Source organism: Halyomorpha halys, unplaced genomic scaffold, assembly GCF_000696795.3.
Source record: "Halyomorpha halys isolate HHAL.00 unplaced genomic scaffold, Hhal_1.1 Scaffold91.1, whole genome shotgun sequence".
In the NCBI taxonomy this organism is placed as follows: Eukaryota; Metazoa; Arthropoda; class Insecta; order Hemiptera; family Pentatomidae; genus Halyomorpha; species Halyomorpha halys.
The window spans coordinates 177,201-189,348 of NW_027110755.1; the positions used below are offsets into that span (position 1 = coordinate 177,201).

The 12,148-nt window shown below is 30.6% G+C and overlaps 1 protein-coding gene across 6 annotated transcripts in view; it reads left to right on the forward strand.

Annotated features, from left to right (window-relative positions):
- Positions 1 to 12,148, forward strand: part of LOC106677250 (cytochrome P450 4C1) — a 42,468-nt gene that overhangs the window by 24,077 nt on the left and 6,243 nt on the right. For all 6 annotated transcript variants that reach the window (XM_014415056.2, XM_014415058.2, XM_014415057.2 and 3 more), the window contains 5 exons: positions 710 to 892; positions 1,145 to 1,214; positions 3,444 to 3,570; positions 8,035 to 8,098; positions 9,676 to 9,782. In XM_014415056.2, the coding sequence (XP_014270542.1) occupies positions 710 to 892; positions 1,145 to 1,214; positions 3,444 to 3,570; positions 8,035 to 8,098; positions 9,676 to 9,782 (551 nt within the window). The remainder of the gene's footprint in view (positions 1 to 709; positions 893 to 1,144; positions 1,215 to 3,443; positions 3,571 to 8,034; positions 8,099 to 9,675; positions 9,783 to 12,148) is intronic.

A 12,148-nucleotide genomic window follows, 5' to 3' on the forward strand; every position in this document is an offset into this window, starting at 1 on the left:
AAAGTTGTATTGAACGGAATTAATTAGCAAACACTCTAGAATCAAAATAAACAACGAACAAACGAAAAACGACAGGACTTTTTGAATGCCCTGGTATAAATGTAAATATATAAATGAGAAACTAGTTAGTAAATATATGTACAAAATGAAGATTATTAAATTCTAGTGTTTTACTTACATATTTATTTAATTACGTGTATTTTCTTTCTCATTGTTTTTTCCATACTTACGTTATATAACTTTATAGTTTAATTTCCTTAATTCTGTTATTTTACTAACATATTTAATTAACCATACATACGTTTCATTTCCCACTTCTTTCATTACGTTAATGTTAATAATTTTCTTTTTGTACATTTATTTACTAACTAGATTTTCGTATATATTTTATTATTTTAATAATTGTTCTTTCCTCTTACTTAATTTTGATAGCCTCTTACTTATAGGCTTAAAAGCATTTTTAGATTGACAAAGTTGTTTCCCGAAGTCGTATGATGATGCTTAAGGAACATTTGCACATCATAACCACTTCTTTAATTGTATAATCTCCTTCTTTAGACTGGTCCAATTCGTTAACAGATTGATATATTACCATATATTATAATCTCATGTGAATATGTTTCATTTTTTCTATTGAACAAAATTATAAATTTACTATGATATGCATTTTCTGAATAAAGATATAATACCACTTTTGATTGTTTCATAGGTGATAAATGGCGACTTCGAAGGAAACTCTTGACACCCAGTTTCCATTTCAAGATCTTAGAAAGTTTTTTGGGAGGGATATCGAAGAATTCAGAGCTATATGTTGCATCTTTATTAGAAAGTGGAGGCAAACCTATAGACATTCAGGAACCTATTAGTATGGCAACGCTCAAGATAATATGTGGTAAGCTTACTTCTTTAATCACCGGAGTTGATATAGATATTGAAGTCTTGAAACATCATATTCTTATTTATTTTTTAACATTTTTCTGATTTTGTTGTTTTCCGCATTCTTGTTACTTATTATGGTCTTTTAGAGCAATAACAATCAGTTCAACATAATATTAATCTAATCAATAATTTTCAACTGACAATTATAAATATATATACTGACTGTTGTGAAAATATAATAATACAATACTATTTGGCTTTTCAGAAACCGCAATGGGAGTAACATTGAGTACTGACAACGAAGAACAGAATGCATTCATCAAAGCGATAAAGGAGTACGTACCTCAATTAAAAAGTGAAGTTATTAATCTATATTATTATTGTATAAACATTTATGATTATAATTTTATTGATATATTATATAATAGATTTGTTTTCATGCATGAAATAAAAAAAAAATGTCCACAGAATAGACAATTTTCATTGATATTTTACGTTTCAGACGCACGGGGACAACTTTGTTCCGTGTGTGTCTGTTGTCAAATTTGTGTATGGATTTAATCCATCGAATCGTTGAACTGAGATTGATGAAATTGGCGGGGATTGTTACGATTGGGAAATAGATTATGCTATATCAGTTTTATTGATACACATACGTTTCGAAAAATACTCATCTAGTGTGGCTCAAAGATACATATTTACAAAGTACATGCTTAAATATTGCTTCTTTACTGAATTTATATATTTTTTTATCTCACATTTCCTTACCAAGATCTTATCACATCCCATATCCTAAAACAGCTCCCTCGTAAAGCCATCTTATTCCTTACCTATATCTATAATGCTACCCTCCGATATACCTATTTCCTCTCGACCCTTGGGAAATGTTTTGCTGCGTGTTCCTGTGCTAACGATAAAGATGTCTCTTTAAATACTCTCTTTATTTCTCAAAACAACAATACTATTACACTTGAAAATAGAAAGAAACAGTCATAATTATTATCAACAAAAATATTCAGTTTTGTTTAGACAACGAAAAAAACACCTAGTTCATGATTATTAATTGATCATATGGTGAGAGGTTTCAAATGGGTTTGCCACTAAAACAAATGCAAAATAATGAAACATTAAAAGAATTATAAATAAAATAGATTTAAAAGAAACATACTTGGGAAATAAAAATGTTGATAATAATTTCAACAGTGGCAAATCCATTTCAAACAGTCTCTTTGCTAACGTCGATTAGTGCCGCTGAAGACGTTGATCTAATAATAATAATCTTGCCACCACAATATCTTATAAAAGGTTTTCCAAATCCTCCAAGCCACTTAATGGATATTCCTACCTACCTATTTTCCTCCTGCCCACTATGGGAAAAATGCTAGAAAAGTCTTATTAAAACGCCTCTATCCAATCCTTGACTCATATCATGTTATTCCTGACCACCAGTTTGGATTTAGAACATCCCATTCTACCATACAACAGAGTCATCGAGTAGTTGATGTCATATCTTCCCCATTGGAGCGCGGAATGTATTGCACGGGAGTCCTCCTTGATGTTGATCAAGCTTTTGATCGAGTCTGGCATCCTCTACAAATTCGTCAATTCCTTCCTCCTAAATATTTCCTTTTTAACCGCTCCTACCTCTCTGATAGAACCTTTAAAGTAAATCATAACCTTTACTTTCAGTGCTTACACATATCTTAACGTTTACTGGTTCCTGAGATATGTTTTTTGGTTGTTTAGTCTTGTTTAAAGGGCGTAAAACCTTTTGGTTATCAACACCTATGAATTATTATAATTAAAAAGCTCCACACTCACACACACTTAAAAAAATAGTAAAAATTAAAAACAAAATAAATAAAAATTATAAGAAAATAATAATAATAAAATTATAATTAAAATAGAAGAAAGGCTATAATTCGGAAAGGAGGCGATAGGTTTTTAAGGGCCGAAGTCAATGTGCTTTAGCTTCCTCATCTGTGAGAGCTTCAGATAAATTTGGGGTCAGTTCTATACTGCTTATTGTCGTTAAATAGTGAGGGGATTGTTCAAAAATATCTTTAATACGGATTAAATGAGAATGGACAGACTATATTATTACGTTGGAGGTGGCAGTTTTCTGAACAAGTGAGAGTGCGGGAGAACAGTATGGCCTCTTCTCAAGCGGGTTAGAACAACTTCCTCCCTGCGTCCTCTAAGATATATTTTTTCATCCTCCTGAGGTATAGTCTTTCATAAATTAAAAATGTTGTTGCTTACATTTATTTATTTGGCCTGTTTGTGTATTTATCTATTTCGCGTAAGCATAAGTAGATGACGCAATGTGATAAAATAGATATAATACATAGACCCACACAATTATTGTCAAAATTGGAGAAACATTTCCTCAAATCATACTCAAATTTGACTACAGACATATTTTTATTTTTCAATGTCTAAAACTTTAAGTGCGAGTGAAAATTATGTGAGAAAGTAATGTTTTGTCATATCTTCCATGTATACAAAGCTTTGGTAGTGAGGAAGACAAAAAAAAAAATTTAGTTGTGCTTGATTTGTTTCAGTGCTTCAGAAGGAATAGTATTAAGATATCTCACATTTTGGCTCTATTCTGACTTTATTTATCGCCGATCTAAGTTTGGTAAGAAATTCTACAAAAGTATTGACACTCTTCATTCGTTTTCAAAAAAGGTACGCTTTCACTTATTCAGATATTTATTTTATTCATAATTTTAATATATTTAGTCGAAGGCATTTTGTAAAGCAATATTAACAATTAAATTTTTCCAGATGTTTTCTTTTTTAGATCCATCAATAATTGTTAATGTTTTGTCACTCTCCATCCGAAAAAATCAACAGTATTACACAACTTAGTTTTTTTTTTTTTTTTTATCGAAGATATTTTTTTTCATTTGTGCAGGCATTTAACTTCATCTTAATTTTTAATTTATATTTTACAAAATCATTAAATTGTAACATTTATTACAAGAACAAGAATAGTAACAAAATATACTAATATATACATATATAGGCATAAAAACAATAATATAAATTCGTATATTGCTTTATTATTTGCAGTATTGTTATTGATTATTCAGTTTAATATCGCTATTGGTCGTTGTAATCAACCAACGAAAAACATCAACTCAAAAAATTTGAGATTTTATGATGTTTCTGGATGCGACATGTATAATAAAAAAATAAAATAAAACAAAAGCCCTTTGCCGCGTTTTCTCCGAGGCTATTGTTCATTATTAACAAAACGTATTATTAAATAAAAGTATTTAGGTTATCACATGTAAACATGACAGTAATATGAAATATATTGTAAGGAAACATATTGCATTCGTGCAAACTTTCAAGTTGTTGGAAATGCACATTTCACTTAAGTACAAAGTCTTACGAAATGGCCTGTGTATTTACGTGCGTGTGCGTGAACAACCTAGTTAAAAAAACGGAAAGTCGTACGAAACTGATATTGCATCCTTGGTTGAAATGTAATAACAACTTCTTTATAGTGTTGTATTCTTGTCAGGAACAGAATTTATATTCGTTATTCCCACCTTATCAGTACCTAATAATATCATCATAATCTACCAAATCATCACAATACCCAAGCACTGGTATATTACCACCTAAAGTTAAACTTTCAGTATATACCACATTTCTTATGCTAGATTAAATAAAATGTGTGATAAAGGATCACCTTGTTCCACACCCGACCGAACCTCGAACTTAACTCGAATAATGATTGCCGATTCGTGCCTTATGAAAAGTTTGGGGTCATGCACATGCATACTAAATTTAATAACTTCTTTGGAATTATCTTTTCTACTACAATATTAAAATTAAAATAAACACTGAACCGACGAATAAACGTCAAAGGGGTTGACCGAAACGTAGATAGGAGGATTGCGTCACGACTGGCTTTGGTGACTAGATTTAGGTTTGGAGGGGTGTCATTGAACAGTATGTAGAGGACTATTGATGATATCAGCTTGGAACCTTCAGGTTTGGTAAGCCTTTATTATTATTCCCACCTCGGGAAACCCTAAAAATTGTCACTTTTATAAAAATTGTTTGTTCATAACTCTTGTTTAAAAATTTTTTTTTTCGAAAATCACAAAAACAGTGAGAATTTCAACATGAGCCGACTAATCTACAAAAAACTTGGGAACTGTTAGTTATGATGCACGCACCGCACCAGATTGGTCTTATTAGATTCCAGATATTTCCCATCAAATGTCTTTTTTACAGTTTCTTATATTATATGTTATGCAAAAACTGATGTAAATATTATTGCTATCTAGACAGATTTTTTCAACCGTTAATTTTCACTACGCAGGAAGAAGTATTGAAGCTTTTGTCCAGCCGGTTAGCTAATAGCCAACAAGACCCAGACTAAACACCATTTGATAATTGGAAATAAAAGCCAATACTATTGGTAGAAAAACTTTTGGTATATAGTTAATTATTACTTATTGCAAATGTAGCTGCTAGGTTCTTTGGAAAGTACCCTATATCTGTGTGCCTATATCTTTGTATACATATTCCTTACAAATGCTGGATTAATTAATGAAGCTGGAACTACTTCAATAATTGAGCATGACCAGAATTAAAATACGTATTATTTTTCATTTATATTAGGTTATTTTATTTAGTAATAATAACTTCAATAAAAGCCATTTTGTGACAGTTTTAAAGAGATGATCTAAAGAATGCCGGAATTGCAAGAAAAAATACTCTTCACATTCTCAATGATGATCATAATATTACTTATTAGTTATTACATCAGCACATGGTGGTTCCATCCCGTAATAGAAAATGTTAAAATAAATTACCATTGCGGGAAATATTAGCAGATTCAGAAGATTACGGTATAGCTTGGAAAGGTATCAGTGGTCATTCCTTTCACTTATTCTATTTGGAATAGAATGTAGGAAATGTTTTGCAGGTGAACTATTTTTCTCGTAATGGAGATCATTCGCTGTCATCATTGAGATACTGTTATCTCATATAGGAATCGTTTATTCCTAAAGAGAACCCTAACAATCATGAACCAATTTTCAGGTGACACGATTAAAATATACTTACTATACCAACATTTTTCCAAACCAACTTTTTTTCTTAATATACTAAAATATTCTTCATCTGCAGCATATATTCCTATAAAATAGGACCGCTTTTGGAATAAATTAAACTTTATGGGGGGAAAGGGTGGGGGAAGTTAGAACAAAGAAAATTGATTGCAGCTGGTTTCAAAAAGAAATTTTTTTTTGTCTTTTTAACACTACTCATGAATTATCATTAAACCTGGCGGGCGCGCCATAGTCAATACGGGGGCAAGCCATAGTCAATTAGGGGACAAGCCATAGTCAATTGGGGAGGGTTCGCCATAGTCAATTGGGGAGGGTTCGCCATAGTCAATTGGGGGAGGGAGGCAAGCCATAGTCAATTAAGTCGTTACATTTCATCACGGAAAAGGTGAATAAAACCAAAATTTTGAGAGAATTATATATAATTGTTGTAGTGCCTTATTAGTTATTACTATTAGTATTTTCTCGAAAAAAATTTTTTCTTCCACTTCTAGAGGGAGGGCAGCTGCCCCTAGCTGGCCCCACTAGGTACTCTGGTAGTAGCTACATTGTCAATGAAGTTTAAACAATAGCTAACGAACCATGTTAATAAGGTGCAGTCATTTGAAACGGTTCGTTTGAAACACGCATTATCAACCATAGAAAAAAGGCGGGGTTTAAAACAAAACAAAAACTTTTATTCTATGGAATAAAAAGTGAAAGAACAGAACGCCCCGGTAGATAGACCGGAAAATGAGGTATAATATTTCGAAACGCTGTTATTTTTTCACCATTCTTACTTTAATTTTTTTGTTTATAACCACTGTCAGAAAAAATTCATCTTTGTTCCCCCTCTTCGCAGTGGAGCAGCGTAGGAAGGATCCTACCAACCGCGGCAGGCGTCAAACATGCTGAAATGCTAATAAGAATCCGAGATTAAAAGAAAATTGACTCATCATTTCTTGGTTTACGATTCTCAAATCTTCATAAATAACAATATTTTTTAAATAGAAATTCCAACTTTCAGCGTGTTTTTAACAATTGTTTAAAAATAATAGTCCATAAAATTATGAAGTAGGGAAAACAGAAGTAAGTATCGTTACTTTAGTCCGACCTCAATTAACCGCAATCATTAAGTTCCTGTAATGTTAAGAATTATTCATGATCAACAACCGCTAAATTATTACATAATCTCTTATGTTCTTAAAACATTTAAAAGATAATGATTCATGATTGAATTTTTCTGTCATCAGTGAAGTGGTTCCCTCTTTGTCCCCTCTCCTAGGCACTCCCATTTGGACTTCGGAACTATCCACAGAAAATTTTTGGGTCATTATTCAAGATTTAGAACAGTATAATAAATTCTTGTTGACTAGAAAGCTCCTGAAATTTTATTTTAAAAAAGTAAAAAAGGTTATAGATCAGTAGGGTGTTGAGCAGAATCAACAGTCATGTTAGTTATTGGAAGTCTTTACCTAAGACATACTACTGAAGACAGAGTTATGAAGATACTTATTAGTAATGAGAGAAACGTTTTACACGGAATTTGGTGTCATAAAACAAGTTTGTTATTTCTCTATCATTATCAACAAGAAATATAATGCTTGTATCCCCACACCTTGTTGGCTAATGCGATGAAGTTGTTCCAGCAATTGTGATCCTAGTTGCATTTCTTGCTTTGATGTTTGAGAAACTTGAGGTTAGAGAATTATTAATTATTAATAATTAATCATAACTATTTAACTAAGTGAGCAAGTATTTATTGCTCTGTGAACCTATTCTTTGTTTAAAACACAGTATTTCCTAACTTATCAACAAAACGATCTCGTTTAAATACAACCGTGTTCCCTTGTCAAAATAATTATATTTTATGAATGGAATATGGTCCGGGTGCGGTAAAAAAAAAACTCAAATAGTAGAAAATTATACTATTCTATTGAGCCAACGTTTCGTCCCACGTTGGCTCAATAAAATAGTATAATTCTACTATTTGAGTTTTTTTTTACCGCACCCGGACCATATTCCATTCATCTATACACACGGTCAATCAATAATCTTCCAATTATATTTTATCATTTAGGTGATACGGAAGAGGAAGGAGCTTTACCAATCAGAAAAATCACATCTTGGTGAGGGAAATAAAAGTAAGTTATCTAAGTATTTAATTTTAATATTTTGTAGATTGAAGTGGTTAAGGTGTCACTTAAAAAATCATCAGATGTCTGATTGAAATTGAACTCTTGATTGAAATTACATTTTGAAGTAATGCATGGTTCGAATAATTGATTAATTTGGATTTAATCATAGTTTACCCTCTCCTTGGTCCCATGATTTGTTGTTAGCCATTAAAAGCGTTTTTAAGTTTAAATAGAATAAAATTAAAAACTTTAACTGAGGATGTTGGGTGTACACATTGTCTATCTGATGTGACTTCTGAACGAAGCGAAAGGGTAAGACCGGATTTGCCTGCAGTGAAAAACCCATAATGTGCAAAATCATGCAGTAAAAACTCAAAATGAATATACAAGACCTTTCAAATATCAACATTATCGTTGGATTTATAATATTAATACATGGAAAGCCAAACCTTGTTTGAATCAAATAAACTTAATAAATATTCTCTATACTTATACAAACGTACATAAAAAACTAAAATACTCCGATTAAAAACCTAAAATTTTGTCAACATTTGAAGAGCTATGAGAAAGCTAAATAAAGGAAGGCCGGAGTTTTACAACTTCTTAAAACTAAAAGGGGTTTTTAAAAATATCCTTCCAAGCAGAATTCCATTTTTAATTTTCCCTTAGATTTCATAGCATTTTCTTCCGCTTTAATGTTAATTGTGTATTTATAGACGAATATACCATCAACCAAAAAACTAACAAATTATTATTCAACGTAGAAAAATTTAAAAAGTTTGATAAAAAATATATAGGTATCTATAGATCAAAGCAATTGATTTTTATTTAAAGTAATATACATTGGTTATAGGTAATAATATAATATAATATTACTTTGCTGTAACCAATGGAAATTACATTTTTATATATTTTCTCCCCCACTGGTTACAGCAAAGGCAGACGGAGAATGTAGGGCTAGTGGCGCTGTAGGAATTCCAGTCAAAATTATAATACTAACATTCTCTATAATAAGCTTATTAACTATTTTATTTTATTTTCCTTTTAGTTACAAGGACAATAATAATTATCCCTAGATTTTCTCCTTTAATTCCAACAAAAACAAACTGATTCTTCAGAGACTTTTATTATTATGTTATTGTTTACTTGTCTTTTTTTTTTAGTTGAATTCGATTCTTCTTTTGTTAATCAATCCATTACTTTGCCTACAGTTTATCAGTATTTTAACTGTAAATTAAGTAAGGAAAAAATATATAATATTAAAATAAATAAATACATATTGGCATACATACCGCGATATATAAATCAAAATGTAGCCTAAAAAGAGTAAAACCTCAAAATAATATAAGTGTTTTTTTTAAAGACTTTTCCATTGGACTTTCTGTAGAGGATTGGTGGAATTTGAAGCTGGGAACAAAAGATTCAATAGTTCGAAAATTCCGGTCTCTAGTCATTGTTGAAATAAAGTTTCACACCATATATATATTATTATATTATATTATAATATATTAACTAAAATATGTCAGCATGGTAACTAAATTCTATAACTACTATTTATTTTAAAAAAATGATTTTTGTTTGAGGTGGAAGAAAAGCATTCTTGGATCTACTTTTGGAAGTGGAAGACTCCAATCCAGGTTTATTTTCCGAAGCCGATATACAAGAAGAAGTGGATACTTTTATGTTTGAGGTAGGATAGAATAGTAATTGATCTACAGATCCTTACATTATGATTAGTTTCTGTGAACTTCCTTTATCTTACAAGTATAGGCAAAGTGTGTCTGTCACAGATTTCGGTCAACATTTTTTCGGTGATTATAAATTGAAACAAAAATCAAATAATGGATATAGATATATCAATATGGATCTGAAATAGATAATCAATCGTTTCGTCAAATCGGCCATAGAAGAAAACAACAAAACTGCTTTATTTTATGCCCGGAGCTGGAAAATTATATTGACATGACAAAAAATATTTAATTTGTATAAATAATTGGTATATTTCTCTTGTTGATTTTTTTAAAATATCATAATTGGGGGGAGATTTTTATCAAAAAAGCTTTATGTTGGAAATATAAAAAACAATTTTTTTTTTAGTTCTAAGGGGTCGATATTTTTAGTCGTCAAAATTTCTGCTATATATCTTGTCCTCAGTGCATATTATTTGGACGTTGTTTAGAGACAGGGGGATTTTTCCTTTTCAGAGTTTTGCTTAAATTTACTTCTTGGCGATTCGTAATTAAATCAGAGTACCCATGTTTTTATTACCGAAAAAATATAACAAACTAAATGTAATAATTAAAAGATTAGAGAAACTAAGGGTTCCATGAAGTAATCACCATCTTTACCTACAAATCTTCTAAATTCCAAACGGTCAATATTAACACAATCTATGTTTTGGGCGACTGCTTTTACGTCCAATTAATCCTCATTATCGTTTAATAATTTATATGCCCTTTTCATTTACCTCAATGATATTTACCGGGTACGGTTCACTTGATTCGGTTATGTGTAATGTTAATTATTTTGTTGATTTATCCTTTTACATTCACTTAGCTATATATGGAATATGTAGAAAGAAAAAGTATTATGAACGTTAAAAAAATGCGAATTCCAGTTCTTGATGGGAATACACAGTTTTGTCCTGTAAGACCAAATAACCAAGACTCGCAAAATTGTGTGTTTATCTTTGTGTAGCATAGTTCGAAAACGGAAAATCGTGCAAAATTGCATATTTATGGTGAAAAAATGCATGGAACGTGACAAACATTTTCGCTAAATCGATCAACCTAAAGTGCCACTTTACAGGATGGATTATTCACATTTTTTCGATACACCCCTAAACAACTCTAAATATTTAGATTAAACTCGCTGAGTTAATGAGCTATTAAGTGATCTTTAGTATGGAATAAGTTTTATCTCCATTGAAATAGTCTTAACAGGGATTAGAAAATATTATAAATGAATCCTGAATTTTCTAAATATCTTCCTCTATTTTTTCAATTACTGGCGTTCTCAAGAAATGAAAAACTTGACCCCGACTACACAAGTTATTACCTTGACGTAATTTACTTCTACGAAAAAACATTTAATACAAAAACAGCACTTTTAAATATTCCAAGAACTATTTAGTTACGAAATGCCAAAGACTTATCTTAGGTTACAATCGGCATAAATGAATCACATATCCTCACTCAAAAACAAACGTAACGTCTTTTGCGTTAATCCCGTTATCAGTTCAGACAATCGCTTGCTCTGATTACATTACGCTTCAATTTTTTTTTTTATCGATCTTGTTTGTTTATATGCGTAACTTTTATTTTTTTTTCTAAATATTATTATGATGAGTCAAGAAATAAAGCAGTAACTTAAACTTCTTTCAGGAACAGAATGTTATAGCTATGAAAGGCTAGTCTTTTTGCCTTAGATTATTCTAAATTTTTTTAGAAGGTTTATATGAAATCTCTAATTTTTAATGTATTAAACGAAAGTCTGTTTGTAAACAGTATCAGTCTCAGTATCAGTATCAGTCTCAACAGATAATTGTGGATATTAATGTCCTCCCTCTTATTAATCAACGTAACTCCTACTCCAATTTTTTTCAGTAGTTCACTCAAATTTCAAAGTTTTTGACATTGGGCCTTTTTCTTACAAGGCACTGGCCGATATAATCAAAAGGATTGCCTCAGCCAAAGAATGTTAAATGAATTTTACTTACTTAATTGATTCTGAAATATTGAAATCACAGAATGGAGAAACTTAATAATTTTAAAGGCAAAAATATTTCATCAATATTAGTTTTAGCTGGAACGTATAACCTGTTAACTAATTAACATTGGTGAAATATTTTTGCCTTTAAAATTAATAAGTTTATTTTAACCTTAAATTAATATCATAGGGAAATTTAGATTTATTCCATTCAACTAAGGGTTATGGATGATTACAGTAGAAAACTATTTTTGATTTAAGGATTTTGAACTATCTAGGAAGTAAACTTAGTATGTTTATGGACTATTTAGGAAGTAAACTTAGTATGTTTATGGACTATTTAGGAAG